The sequence below is a fragment of the Agelaius tricolor genome, unplaced genomic scaffold (assembly GCF_023055355.1).
Source record: "Agelaius tricolor isolate 1412-34295 unplaced genomic scaffold, bAgeTri1.0.p SCAF_3, whole genome shotgun sequence".
In the NCBI taxonomy this organism is placed as follows: Eukaryota; Metazoa; Chordata; class Aves; order Passeriformes; family Icteridae; genus Agelaius; species Agelaius tricolor.
In genome coordinates, this window is record NW_027269263.1 from 59,899,675 (window position 1) to 59,915,326 (window position 15,652).

Genomic DNA, 15,652 nt, shown 5'->3' on the forward strand with positions numbered 1-15,652 from the left:
CTGGTTAAGGAGTGTCACTCTTTTTCATGCATTGTACATGAGCATGATCAAAATTCTGATTTTTATGGCAGGAGAGATTTACACTAATTCACATAGTGCTGAACTAAACATCAATATTTACAGTTCCTTGTTTAAATTCAAGAAACCCAACCCAACCGTTTAGATAAATCAAAATGAAATACCTTTTTTTATACTGCTCTAATAAAGAAAATAAACCTCCTGCAGAACTTTTTAGAACATTTTCAGAACCATAAACAGAAATAAAATAAAAGCTTAGTTCTTTTAACATTTTCTGTATTTCTTTTTTATCATTGCATAAATATTTCAGAAAATACTTCATAAAACAGTAAACTTTGAATGGTGCTGATTAGTTATAGTTTATGTTACCACTGAGTTACTCTGTCATAATGAAGATACACAGTAAAAGCAACGAAACTTTTTTGGAAAAGTAATGTCATATACAGGTTGAACATAGCAGTGAAAGCCTATAAAAACTACTGGTTCTATAATGGGTACACTTATATTACCTCAAATATCATAGAAAAGATTGTACCACTGTAGGCTTTGTAGTAAATGACAGGAGAACTACTGAGATCCATTAGCATTTCAGTGATGAAGGCAGACAGAGAAAATGCTGTCCATACTACCAGCAGAACAGCAGGAGAGAAAGGGAGCAGTGACATGCTATTAATTAGCTAACTGAATATATGAGGGACTGCTTTAGCTCACATCTCTGAAATCTGTAATTGCTGGTGTTAAAGTGTTCTTCACACTGTACTTCCCATGTGCCACTGGCTAATGAGGGGCACAAGTCATTGCAGCAGACTTGAAAGGCATGGATATGGCAAACTGCAAAACAGCCTTCTGGTGAGGCCTGCTTATATTACCAGTCAGTATGCTAAGCTTTTATATTTGTTCCACTTGAGGTAAGACACATATTAAATCTATTAAAAGAATAGAGTGCCAGAACTTATCTCAGTAGCTCTAATTCACACTTGAAGCAATCCTGTTCATGCACTACCATGGAGTAGTACAGCAGCTTCAGTGCAACAAGTGGAGAGGCCAAAGCAAAGAGAAGGCAAGATGATGGGAATTTATTTCTGTAGTCTGCATCTGCCTTCATTTAGACATTATCAGATTCATCTCCCCTTTTCTTCAGCTGTGGCTCAACTGAAAGGAAAGTTGAAACATAAAAATGTTCCAAGAGGCTGCATAAGCAAAGCTGCACCAGCCAAAAGGAAGCAAAGTGTAATAATAATCATCTAAACAGCACCCAAAGGTCATTTTGTCTGCTTGGGTGATGTTATGCTACATCTGCATTTCACTATGTAGCTTAGTTACAGAAAAGAGTTGAATAGCTTAGTACTGCATAGTTGAACAAAAATAAAACAGTTTCTTTAGTCAATATAAGCCCCCCCAGCTGGTCTGACTGCCATTTTTAGGTAATTTACTTTTTTCTAGTAGTTTTGGGCTCCACAGGGAAATGCAAGTCATGTGCCCCTTCCCATCCATCATGCTTGATTTTCTATAGTGAGTGCTGTCCATAAATTCAGACAGTGGAAACAGTTGATCAAACTGTCATGGACTGAAGCCAATTAGAATATTAGGCTAAGTTTACATAGCTCTGTGATGACACCCCAATGTAACTTCCTTTTCAGCCCAAGCGTAGATGGAATTCCAGTTTTATTAATGTGGCAATGAATGCATTGATTGTGCCAAAGAAACACAGTCATCTGTACCACCATCTGCTTTTCTTTCAGGAGTGGGAGAGGCTGTCTCAACTAACTTCCTGATGTGGACAGAGGTATTACTAATTGTTTTCCTTGTTCTGTCACAGTAATCCAAATTATGGTTTGATTTACCACTTCTGGCATGCTGTCCCAAGCCTACATAGAAAAGAATGGCTAAGGTGAATTTCTCCTGACCTAGAATTGGTTTTATGTATTTCCATCACCATCACCTACAGTTATCTACTGCAATGAACAGCTGAAGCAGAGAGATTGGCATAAAGGTGGTTGTAAATTAAAACAGTCCTTCACATGCTTTTAACTTCAATGCTTGTGCTGCAAGAACTCTGCCTAGCATGTAAGCCACCTTTGTCTCCAGCCAGCTCTGAAGAAATTCTGTACAGCTGGATGAACTCTAGCCTTTGATGGCTGATGCAGATACCACTGGAAGTAAGCTCGTCTTTGACACTGGCACACACTAAAGTGCCTTCATCAACAAACCATCATGCAGCATCTCAACTTTTCATGACCAAACACTCCTATCCTGGCTTTTATTTTTTTTTTTTTGTTATTTCTCTAGACAGACATACCCTTGCCTTTTCTAAATGTTGAACAAACCCAGGACACTCAGACTTTCCCTGCTTGTGCTCTCAGATGCCAACCTCCTTGGTGGCTCTACCTTAGATTCCCTCCCAGTGTGGTCCTGGGAAGCACACAGAACTCCAGATGTGGTCTCACCAGTGCTCAAGAGTTGGGATGGATCAGTTCTCCCAGTCTGCTGACCACAGTCATAGCCTGGGATGTGACCATCCCCCTTCTCTGCGAGGCACAGTGCCAACTCACTGTCAACTTCTTGGCCACCACAAACCTCCAGCTTTTTTCTGCACATCTTTCTGTCTCTCTGTCCCTAGCCTGTCCAGCTGGGCAATTAATCTGCCCTGGGCCCAAGATTTTGTATCTGCTTTTTTGAAACTTCATTAAATTCCTGTGAGCCCGTTCCTGTTTAAATTCTCAGAAATAACAGCTTTGCTCTGAACCTCAATGACTGCTGCTTCACATGATTTGTGATATCACCCACAAATACCTGCTGCTTCAAGTATTCCAGTGGCAACCATGGTAATAACATAGATAAGTGGTTCATTTCTCCCCAAAGAGATTCCAGTATCCCATAGCCAAAAATCAATCCACACTACTAAATAACATGGTTTTTAAAGGATACCCGGCTTCTCCGCTTGCATCAGTGGCTTTGGGTCACAGGAACGGCACAGCAGTTGGCTGTCACTAATAATGAACACTAGATTGGTGTTTGAAATCTTCTCTGCATGATAAAGTCTGGGAAAAAAGTCAACAAAAACCTATGTTTAAATGAAGTAAGGAAAATCATATTTGAGAAGGACACACAGTATTGGAATAAAATAATCCAGCTTCAAAGATTTAGTCTGCTTGCTACTGTTTATCTTTTTTTATTAACAAACAGTAAGAAAGATTTATAATAAATTTTGTAATCTTTTTGACATTTCCATCATACCCTTTTTCAACTAGACTTCTTAGTGGAAAAAATGGAAAAAAGCATAAAATCACTTTAATTGGGTTAATAGTTAGCTCTGTACTAACTCTGTACCACAGTAGCTGTACTGAGAAATAACATCAGTTCAGCATCAATTAACACAAAAATAAAACCAAACCCAGCCACAAAAACAAACAAACAAAACCCCAAAACATAAACCTGTCTGTAAGAAGGTCAAGGGAGAAACATGGAGTATGCATGCCATGTATTGGATGTGAATTTGTTGTATTTTTATGTCCATATAATTCTGCAAAAGGTATTTAAGATGATACTAGGGTCGTTTTCAGTTTATAAATAAACCCAAGGCATACTGTCAATATGGAGGAGGAGGTACAGAAGTTGAAAAAAAATCTGTGTGTTTTGACCATTCTCCAAAGCTCTCTCTCTCTTTCCTAGTTTGAAATCCTGTCTTTTTTTGTTTGAAATCTGGCTATTAATTCTAATTCCTAAGATGCTTTCAGAAGCTCAAAATGTATGTGACACCCCAGCAGGCTCTTGTATGAAACAGAAATCTAGGTCTGAGATCCTATTTTTCTGAAGTATAAATTTTTTTCACTTATTATTAAATATCATCTTCAATAGGCCTCCTTATGGTGTCTGAAGAGTAATTATTTTAATAAAAAAATATAATACCTTCGTTTGTTTTATTAAAGAATCATGGTTCTTAAATCATAAGCACTATCAACTAGAAGATAAATTAAAAGATAAATTGTATAATCTTCCTGACTGTCAAAAATTCTGATACATAACCAGATTCAAGAAGATCATATCCCTTGGGATACTGTAGAATGCTTTTAAGTTGACATAATAAATTAAAAGAAAACAAATTGGGACAGAGATAAAAATAAAATTTTCATGGAGCACAGACTATAAAACAAAAACCGACTAAAGCATGTCTACAGTTATTTAATGATTAAAATTAATTCTAAACAAACAAAAAGAGAATGCAATTTGCCTGCCTCTATTCTTCTCTGTCCTGCTTATATGAGTTTGGTGAAGTTTATCCAAAATATATTTTTGCTTCTTATAATAGTGTCCCTATATTTTGCAAAATAAATAAAATCCCGAAGTAATTACTTATAGTGAAGAAATTTTACCTGGAGCAGTTTATACAGTCTACAATCCCACTAAAGGACTTATCATTGTTTTCAAAGAAATATTGAGTTTGCTCAGTGATACAGCTTGTTTTAGGCAGGGCAGCGCCGAAATCATCATCTTCCATATCAGCTGATATAAAGTAAATAAATAAATAAATAAATAAATAAATAAACAAACAAAGAAATGACATTTTTAAGTCACAGACATAATGAGGAGACCCAAATATGTCCCCTGGCCCAGATTCTTACCTTCTACTTCACTCAAAGTTGACTCTAACATTCTTTTGACTTACCTGCTTCAAGGAACCGTGGAAAAGTCAAGCTCAAAAACAGCTGCTGTAAGATAGACCTGAACACAGAAAGACAACAGATTTATTTTCAAAGGCTCTTTCTCTTCTTTTTATTTTAATGGATACTTAAAAACTACTCAAATATAGGTTATTAACAATAATTTTTTTATGCTTTTGCCAGTTATCAAAGCTGTATTTCCTTAAACCTTCCAGCATGACTCTGGTTTTCTTTTCCCACATTTTCACAGGTTTTTCACACTAATCTTTTATTCTACTGTTCTGATTTACTGTAATGTGTGCCCACAAGTCACATAATGGAAATGTTATCACACCATCCCTGCCCCCCTTTTACACCTCTGTTGGAGGTGGGAGAGGCATGTTGGTGTTTCTCTGCAACTTAAACCAACTGGAACTCCTTTCTAACACACTCAGGGAACATGCTCCTGAATTAGATCAGGAAACATGCTCCTGAATTAGACACTTTACACTGATCAAGGTTCATTAAATTTCTGAGAAGGAGATTAACACTGGAATGGTATATTTTAAAAAGAATGACTGTAACAGCTGACTTTAAAAATCATCTCTATTCTCACTCTTGATCTACGGACTACATTGTCTTTCTATATATGGTGCCGAAATACTTAGGCTTAAACAGCTCCATTTATTGATTTTTTTTTCTTCATTGATGATGGTACTTTTTCCAGTTTTATTTGCTTAAAATAGGTACCAGCTTGCCACACACACAGACTCTTTCTCCTCCACCAGCCTGTCAAAACAGGAAGTGCAACAGGTATATTCTCTGACTCTCTGCTGCTCCTTAACCTTCCTAAATTGTATTTTCCAGTTGTCAAGTTTTAGGCTTGCTTCTACCCACAAATGTGACCCAATCTCATGTCATTCTGTTCTAACACTTGTTCTGCAGAGAGAAGGGACTTCATTCATGACTTCATTCAACCTGAAAGTTTTTTTCTCCTTTTCTAGGGTGATTCCTGTGTAAAGAAGCTGAACATGCCTGGCACCTTCCCAGCGGAGGCACTCCCCAAAGGAGTTCTGGATTCACATCCACGACTCTGTGCTTTGAACCATCAGAGGGACAGCACAGAGCAGTTATGGATCAGAAGAGACCTGATTCTATTCAATAGTGATGCAATTTGCTGACAGAAAACACTAATCCTTTGTAATGGCTTACCTCAGAATTTACAGGGAACTGAACAAAAAAGGCAGCCTGGGAAAATTCCTAAATCTCCTGACTTAAAGGAGCATGAAGGAGAAATGACATGCACTCTCTTAACCAAATGCTGATGTATCCCATATAAATTTTGAAAATGATAGCTCACACCTTTATCCCACATTTTTTGCCTGAAACACTATAGCTTTCTTTAATAACCTGGTTTCTCTTATTTCCCTGTACTTGCTTTTGCCAGGTGCCTCACTGAATCCATTTTTTCATCATCTCTTTTCGCTTTGCTTGCTTAATGGCCTTCTCTGCCTGCTTCTGACCTAGATTCCATTAAAAACATGGCCATAGTAAAGTACTTTAATGTTGTGCTTTCAAGTTAAACATCACACAAAATAAACCTCAGGTCTAAATTGAGACCAGACCGCTGAGTCTGATTTGAACACTGATAAACTGAAGTTTCTCTGTTTGAAAAGAACTCAAATTTCTCTTCTGGATTATTGCCCACCTCCAATTTTTGAAGCTTGCTGTTGTCCAAGAAGACCAAGACTATTTCTCTTCCTGTTTACTAAATGTAACCAACAATAAAAACCAATATACTGTCTTCATAGTGCTTCTGTGAAAAAAATTATTATACAGTTTTTTAGCTGCTACATATTTTAACTCTTAGCTTTGTAAAGGAGGTAATTTATTCCAGTTTGGTAATTATTATTAGGAAAAAAAAAGTATCATGAATCTTTAGAAAAAGGACCAGTCTCCAAGGGTGCAATTCACACCTCATCTGTGCCAATTACTTATCCTCATAAGGAAGGTGCTGAGGGAAGTAGCAGATATGAGTGTCAATCAACATGGCTCTGAAAAAGGTAAAATACCCCACCTGAGCACTGTGTCAGCTCTGCAGTCCTCAGCAGAGAAAAACATGGGCCTGTAAGTGGCTGCAGATGAAGGCCACAGAAATGATCAGAGGAATGGGATACCTTTGCCATAAGGAAAGGCTGAGAGGGTTGGGGTTCACTCTGAATTAAAGGGGGCTCCCAGGAGAGCCTTCTTTGTGGCCTTTCAGTGCTTAAAGGGGATTTTAAGAAAGATGAAGACAAACTATAGCCGGACCTCTTCCAGTAGGACAAGGGGTGATGGTTTTAAACTAAAAGGGGGAAGATGCAGACTAGATGCAAGGAGGATATTTTTTACAATGAGGATGGTGAAACACTGGCACAGGTGGCACATAGAGATGGAGATGTCTCATCCCTGGGAACATTCAAGGTCAGCTCAGGGATGGGGCTCTGAGCAACCTTCTGTAGTTGAAGATGTGCCTGCTCACTGTAGGGGAAGTGGACTGGATGACCTTTAAATATCCCTTCTAACACAAATGATTCTATGATTCATGTTTTTTGTAAAATGATTCACTGAAAAGCAAACACTGATGTTCTTAGGACTTCTTGCTAGAAAAAGGCAGAGATTATATTCTGAAATAGGGAACCAAGTGGTCAATAATTCAAAACATGAGAATTTAGACTTCACAACTGCCCATCACACTGAGACCATTAATCCAAACTCTCCTTCCTGAAGCTGATTTTGTAGTCAGAACACACAATCACAAAACCTGTCAAGAGCAGTTTTTAATTGAACTGTTGACAAAACAGTCATGTTTGAGACATAGCTAAGAATTTTCATTATGAGAAACTGCAGAAACAAAGGGTCCAGAGAACTTTTATGGAGGAAAAAAATCCAAGTCAAATAAAGTTTCAACCCAATGAATAATTAGAGTTTGGATACAGAGATTTCCTACACACTCATACTTACCAGGCTGCTGCTGAAGCCCACCACCCAAGCTGCAAAATATCTGTTATTGTAGGCTGGGGAAAAAAAAAAAAAAAAGCAAATAAAAGGGGTTATTTTATTTATGTAAACAAGGGCAGACTTTCAATGGATGTCAGCCACTGCGCATGGGACTACTGACCACATAAGCAGAACGAAGTCCAGCTCCTTGCTTTGGTTCTTCTTCAGGATCACAGACTGACTGATAGTCATAAGACTTATTAAAGGCATACAGGGACATGTTAATCAGGTTTCTCATCAGGCCAGGATCAATTTCACCAAAGAATCTTCCAATCTGATGGGGGGCAATGCAGAGAGATAAGGTAAAACATTTCCAAATATTTTTCTCGTAACAAAGTGCACAGTTCTAAATTCCTCAGTTAGAGAGTAACTGTAAAATGTAGTATCAATGAGACCTTGCCTGGGGAAGAGCAAGAAGAATGTGAGAAAGAAGGTGTATGGATAACATTTTACTTGTCCTCACCATCTTAAGTCCATTGGCAGCCTACAAGCCCAATGGCAAAGCACAAAGAATCAAACTTGGTAGCAAGTTTGGTGTCTTCATCTATAAAGAAAACTGTAAAAAACACTAGTAACCCCCCTAGAACTTCTGATCCAGCAATATTTTTGTGATTCAGAAATCTTTAAAATCTTTAGAGTAAGTTGAGAGTTAAATACTTTTTTTTCTCTCTCTCTTTGAACTTCTTCCTATTGGTTTTCATGTTCAGGTCTTAAAGAATATACATACCTGTTGTGTATATTCATCTCGATTGGACATCAAAAGAAATCCACCATCATCGAGGATAACACAGTCCACATGCTATTATAAGAAAGTGAAATATGTTTACAGGAAAGATTTGTCAATAGAACTCTCTGTAAGAAGCTACTTTTTTTTTTTTCCAAGACATCAGAGTATCTTCAAATCACAAACCAATAGCCAAGGGCCAATTTTAAGTTATAATAATTAGCATTATCAGTATAATAAAAGTTTGAACAGATCAAAGGCTTATTTGTGGCTTAATTTCATAAAAGTTGTTTTGCAAATTCTTATTTGCTCAATACTTTGTTAGTTCCAAGAGTGCTATATCCCTATTAAATCTGATTATAACTGGAACTCAGTTCATAATAAGGGGCTACAACTTCTCATGTGCTTCAGCCATGTTAAAGTACTTTTCCATTTGCAGATTTCAATGGTAAAAATCTTAAGGGCAGGCTCCCAGCTTGCTAGGCGTGATTATTTTCACTTGTCAAGGACTGTAGTGGGATTATTCCAGGTGTCAGGTGCAGGAATGGGAAACCCACTGATTCCATCCATATGCTTTGCACTTTGTAAAAGATCCTTGCAGCCAGAGATTGGAGAGATAGCAGTGAGGTCAAAAAGATAACTCCCCACAGTACCCTTTCTGCTGTAATGCTTGCATTTAATGATCTTCACATTCCTCAAAAGAGCTCAGAAGACCTGAGCACAGAACAGCTTTTAAGCACATGGCAGAACCTGATATGGTGACAGTCCCTGGATCTGGGCTCTCCTGAGTGCCAGCAGAGCTATGGGGTCCCCTGATCCTGAATGTGCTGGGGACCAATGACTGGAAAGGCACATTATGGACTTTGGGGCTTCTAAATTTGCACTTGCCCTTCTCTGAGTTACTCTTTTTTTTTTTTTTTTAGAATTTTAATTTTTTTTCCCCCTCAGGATTTGTCTCTTGTTTTGCAAATTACTCTTATATTTTTATCACAGTTTTCTTGACATCATTCTCTATTGTTTTTCCTGCATATTCTTCTTTACACTTGTTCTCATAACTTTATCACCATAACCATTTCACCTGATTTTGTGCCCTCTTTCTCCCCATCCCCTTCTAACCTTCATCTTTCTCAAGACACAAACAACTAAACCCTGTTTTCTGAGAAATTAACACTCAAATAATAATGATAGAATCTGTCTTACATAGATCTAGAGAGAAGGAGTGAATTTCAAATACTCTGTCAGATATTCATAAACTGAACATTTTCTTACCATGCTATTTCTTTCACAGCCACAGATTTCACTGTTGCACTAAAAAACAGAAGTATGGTAATTTTCATAAAAGTGTTACAAAATAAACTGTATTTTGAAGTTATATTAATCATTCAAGACAAGAAAAATTATTCTATTTTCAATATCTGTATGTAAACTTCAATTTTGAGTGCGTTTCATTAATCAGAAATATCTCTCTTAACAACCTGTATTCTGTAATTACCAATAGCACAATCTTGACTGCCTTTCTCAAAGACTCTGATACCCTTTAACAGTGTGCTCAACATACATAAATAGTTTGTAGTACTTGTCAGGATATCAGTGATGTGAGCATAAAGAAAACCAGAAAGAATAGGAGCGTTCCCATGTGTTTGGAGTTTGGAAGGAAAGCCCTCAAAAATATCTTTTTTGACCATGAAAAGCTTCAAAGCATGGGAATCCTGTGTGGTAAAGGAAGCCCATCAACCCAGCTGGCTTTTATGGCTCTGATTCCTAACATGTTTTTTCATGCTCTTGCAGTATGTGTACACATACACACACAACTGTGTCCTTGCATTATGTCCTCAGCAAAACAACGCCCAGGTGATGCTGCAGTCATCAGCGTTCTTTCTGAAATATTCATCCATCTTTCATACTTTCCATCTTTCACTTTTGTATTTTTGTTCCCAACTGTTCTGACTCTCAGGCAATGCATTTGCCTCCCCATTGAACTACAGCTCCAATACCCAACCAGCCAAACTCTCTTTTTGATTCCCTGAGCATACAAGCAACATTGCTTCACCCAGTAAGAAGCATAAGTTCTTTAAGTTTCTTCATTTTGTGCCTTTCCTTCCACAGTTCACTATAAATTCCATATTTTCTTTTCATTTAACCTTTCCTCCTTCCCATTTACACCTCAGATGTACTATATAGATGCATGGAATGAAATGGTTAAGCACATATTTCATTGAGTTCTGCTAAAATGCTGTGATGTTGGATGCAATATAAATCCTTACTGTTCACTGCTTACCCATCCTGGATATTAAATAAGAAAAGATTCACCAATTGTTTTGCAAATTTTATTCACTGCTACTGCATAGTCTTACTACTAGCTAGAATATGTAATTTTTTCTTTGTCCCTATCCATGTCTTATAATTATCAAAGCAAGACACGTACAAAATATGGCCTATTTCAACATAGATTTATTTTGTGCATTTGGATGATTTAAATACCACAACTACTTGGCAACTATGCATCAGTGTGACTCTGTCACAGAGACAGTAAACCTATTTGCATCTGAAGCTTTGAGAAATGCAAATAAAGTTCAAAAAAGACTTGGTCAATTGCTTACCAGGCTCTTGATTGTGGTTTTTGTGAAATTTCCCATCCAGCTGGTTGCATCAATTTTTATTCCAACAACTAAGAAGAAATACATGAAAGTTTTTTTTAGTAAAATGAAGGAAAAAAAGGTAACTGTATAATCCTAAAAAAGGGGGGGAAATTATAAAGACATCTAAATCACTGAACTGGAGAAGGATAAATTACGATTTCTGTTGCTTGATCACCAACATTGTTCATGAGACTAATAAATTAAACACTCTTACTCAAATGCAAACAGATTTCCACTAGAAAGAGTAAAACTGTCTCAGAGAAAATAATGTTATTATAGAGTGAAGTTGCTTTGAAATCTCAATTAAATTTCCAATTTGCTGTTGAGCAACAACCAAATAAATAAAGTAATTCAAGTTTCAGTACCACTTTATCTTACCTGCTGGCTTCAGAAGTTTCCCATCAACTTGTATTTCCACAGCCTTGCTTACCATAATACCTGATTCATAGCTATTGGCACCACTTTCTGACAGTACAGAAGAGGAGAAAAAAAGAACAAACAGAAAAAGAAGTTAGGGTGACATGAAAGCCTTTTCCTCTGAAACTTAAATCTATTATTATTCAAATACCAGACTGATTTTAAAAAATCCTTTTCCAAAAGCACTGACCCAGGTGCATTTATCACCTGTGATAGCTTAGATCACTAACACTGGCATGACTAAGAAATATTTGTGTTTACTTTTTTTCTTCGTGTTCTTTTTTACTGCTTCATAAACTTACTACAGCCTTTTCTTCTGCAAAGAGAACCATGAGTACTTGTACACACATGAGCAGCTCTGTTAAAACCAGGATCAGAACCAAAGATTTTATCCTGATGTTGTCTGTGTATTTTTCAATGCAGAGCATACTGACTCCACTCACTAATGTACAATTTCTGCTCTGACTGTCTTGAAACTGTTTTCAACACTGCTCAATTTGAAAAAGCAAGTTAAAAGTAGATTCCCTGGAGCTGTTTGAGTAGCAGCAAAGGCTTCAGGGAATTTTATTAATTAACATCTTTACATTTTACTGAGAAAAAAATGCAATAAATAATTATGAAATAAAAGTAATGAAGGATCCCATATGTTTAAGAGAGGAGTAAGTGATTTGTGGTAGCATCTATTTTTTGTCAAACTTGAGAAGGTTAATGTTGCTCACATCAATAAGGAACACTTGCTATTGTGCTTATATCAGTTTTAAAAGTCACAATATCTCAGACCAATTGGTTTTGGTGAATAAGTGCAATTCTAAATAGAATTCAAAAGCAAAGTTTAAACTAAGCAGCAGTGCAGTGGATGGAGTTATGGGCTCTGGCCCTTTATGCCTGGTCCCCCAGGTCAGTGCTGGGGGTGCTGAGATACAGAACTCAGCTCTGTTAAGACTTTAGGTAATGTTACTGTCTATGAGTGCAATTTTATTTCACTTTCTGTTAAAATAATTCTGCCAAAGTATCTCTGTGAAGCAGTGTTTCAATACACTGAATGAACATCAGTACTCTGTATGTTTTCACTTAGGTTAATTCTGAGCACACAGGGCCACCAGAGTACTTGCCAAATTATGATGACCTTGTTTAGTGCCTCCTAGCTTTTCCTTCATAATGGATATTATCCCAAGACTTCCTTCCTTATGAAGTGTCATGCTTGAATCTTTTGTCAGTGACCTCATCTGGTATGGGGAACTTCCACTTATATTGAACTAGCTAACTCTGACATTTCTAAACCGTGATGACTTACTGTTGTAGTAGGGAGCTGTGAAAATATAGTTGTCATTATCTAAACTCCTCTTATAGAAGCTGACTTCATAAGTTTCAGCATTTTCCAACCAGTCTTCTCCTGCCCTAAATTAAAAAAATACAGATCAAAAAACCACAGTTTAGAGTCTCATTAAATCTGTGCTGTGGGTTGTTTTCTTCAATATTTCACAGTTGGAAAACATGAGATTCATTCTTATAGTCCTCAGGATCTGTCAGTTTTCACTGGTTAAAAGACAGGTGTAATCATTAGGAAAACCCCAAACAAACAAACTTTGGAGAAAAAAGGAATTAATATTCTTGGAAAACCAATAATTTAGTCTCATCACTTTTAGATTTGTTGTGACAAATACAACTGCAACACTACTTACAACAAAATCTAAAGGAACCTTTACAGCACATACCTACTTTGAGCTTAATCCTAAAAGATTTAATATAATGAATAATCCCAAAATAGCAAACAAACTCACTTGGGAAGTAAAACTCATTGCCATTTTCACATTTTGGGGAAACACAGAATAACCTGAGAAAATAGATACATTTGCCATTTCCCAGTAGATCTGTACTGGTGCCCTCACTATTCCCAGTCACTCGTGGGAGTGTGTCTAGTTTATTGCATATGCAATTTCACATTCCCTTTTTGTCCTCTGTTAATGATACATTTTTTCTCTCTTGAAGTCCCTGGACCTTTAGGTATGATCTTAGTCCAAAAAAAAAAAAAACTATCACCCACTACTTTCCAGTATTTGCAGCCTGCTAAACAACTGAGTGCTTGGGGGTAATTAGGGATTAGCATGGCCCCACTGCTACTACAAAGGCATTGCTGTTACTGCTACTCTACACTGATTGGAAGCTTGGATTACAAGGGCCTGTCATGAAAATAATGGGACAGATTAGATTCAAGCAGTGACACAGGTAAAATAAAAGAAAAACAAGGCATTCCATTAATTTCATAGCTATGAGTACAAATTAGACCCTAAGAGGCTGTAGCTTTTCATTCAATAAAGCCACTCTTTAACAGTCCAGCCTTTCAGGCTTCAAAATACCATATGATACTACTTTGTAATAATTCTTACCTTTTAGGGAACACTCTAGTAATTCCACCATCTGTAACAACAAATTGTGCAACAACTCCATCGCTGTAAATAAAAATAAGATTTAAAATGAAAACTGACTGGAATTCTCACAAATTTCTATGTCAAGGGTTGCCATTAAAGTGCATAACTGTGAATAAATACCTGTTCTCTGTAACACTACCTGCATATCTGTATATTCACACAGATGTATAAGATTTTGTTTCCAAACTCTGAAATGCATTAAAAACCCATAGTCAATAAAAAGAATACTTACAGCGACAGTTTACTCCAATAATTTTGGGCAAGTTCATTTGTAAATCCTGCATCCAGCAAAACTCTAATGACCATGTCAGTATTACCTATCAAAAGAGTTAAAATGTAAGTCATCTGAAACCATATGAGATGGAGTTTCAATAAAAGCCTAAATCAAAATTCTGAGTTATCAAGATTCTCCAGCCACAAAAATTGTGGCTGTTAATATTTGACATTGTGCCTAACTTCAAATGATGTCAGGTAGAGTTAGATAGATGCTCTCACACTGTTGAGTTCAGTTAAACATTTTCTTTGTATCCTAAAAATGTGTCTTTGTGTCTCAGGAATAAGGAAGGTGATAAGGGCCACAGCTTTGTAAAGCCCCTAAAACTGCAAATTAACCTATTTTAAAAGCATGTGTTCATTAAAACACTTTTTGTCTCAGTTGATGCAAGGAAAAAACAATTCCTAATGACATTCAACTACATTTTAAATATATTTAGATCAATCAATTCCCAGGCTCTCAAATAAAATACATTTGTGATCTGAAAATGGATACAGGGAAATAAACTCATTTTGAATCAGTAGCTTATACAGAGATGCCATGCTTAAATTTCTTTTAAAGGATGGTTTGAAGTCAGTGCTTCTCAACCATCTTTTTCAGTACACTTTAGCAGAGTTACTGAAGATTATTTCAAGGTGGGAATTTTATTGTTATTTCTTTTGAAAAGCATTTTTAGCTGAGATAATTTCTATAGCCACTCAGTCCTTTAACTCTGTTAACACTTTTTATTTATTAAGGAGACTATTTTTAAAGTAACCTAATTATTAGGAAAAAAAACAGAAGGAAAAAAATTGTTGCATATTCCAAACTGAAATACAGCAATAGGTGGATAAAATTACTTACTAAGCATGACTGTATACTATAAAATCACTAAATGAGTCCTCAATATTTGCTTAAATATTACACAAGGATTTTCATTTCTTATTAAATTTTATTAAATTCTCATTAATTGTTTTAATTTCTGGAGGTGAATGTTTTCATTTCCAAGACTGAGTCAAGGTATTCAAATAAAATTTCAGTCAGTCAGCAATGTATCAATGACTAAGATAATTCTATTAAAACAACAGCAAACACCCATACAAGCACACAAAAATATCCTTTTGTGAGAAGATATCATGTCTAAGTGGACATTCCTTCAGTTACATGGTCTAGCACAGAGATTCTTTCTGAATTGATCAGTTATCCCTGACAACAACATCTCAAAAAGACTTCAGGAAAAGAAGAAAAAAAAAAAGTTATTCCAAGTATTTATAAATTATCAATAATGATAAACAGACGTGTATGTACCAAACTAAATCCAAACACTGGTATTTTCTGGAGAACAAGGCATTAGCACCTTACTGATGGTAATAACTCTTCATTTATTCTAAACAGAGGTTAAGGCCCAATCTCAAAATATTAATTAATCCCTTCTCAAAGGCCAGTGCTCACCACTGCAGCAGTTACAGGGATTTGTGGTCTTAAGCTATTCA

At 36.4% G+C, this 15,652-nt stretch overlaps 1 protein-coding gene across 2 annotated transcripts in view; it reads right to left on the minus strand.

Moving 5' to 3' along the window:
• CACNA2D1 (calcium voltage-gated channel auxiliary subunit alpha2delta 1) overlaps positions 1-15,652 on the minus strand; it is a 367,656-nt gene that overhangs the window by 12,453 nt on the left and 339,551 nt on the right. For both annotated transcript variants that reach the window (XM_071424021.1, XM_071424020.1), the window contains 12 exons: positions 14,139-14,223; positions 13,865-13,927; positions 12,772-12,875; positions 11,439-11,525; positions 11,022-11,089; positions 9,691-9,729; positions 8,425-8,496; positions 7,819-7,971; positions 7,662-7,714; positions 4,685-4,740; positions 4,392-4,521; positions 2,947-3,059 (listed from right to left, as the gene is read on the minus strand). In XM_071424021.1, the coding sequence (XP_071280122.1) occupies positions 2,947-3,059; positions 4,392-4,521; positions 4,685-4,740; positions 7,662-7,714; positions 7,819-7,971; positions 8,425-8,496; positions 9,691-9,729; positions 11,022-11,089; positions 11,439-11,525; positions 12,772-12,875; positions 13,865-13,927; positions 14,139-14,223 (1,023 nt within the window). The remainder of the gene's footprint in view (positions 1-2,946; positions 3,060-4,391; positions 4,522-4,684; positions 4,741-7,661; positions 7,715-7,818; positions 7,972-8,424; positions 8,497-9,690; positions 9,730-11,021; positions 11,090-11,438; positions 11,526-12,771; positions 12,876-13,864; positions 13,928-14,138; positions 14,224-15,652) is intronic.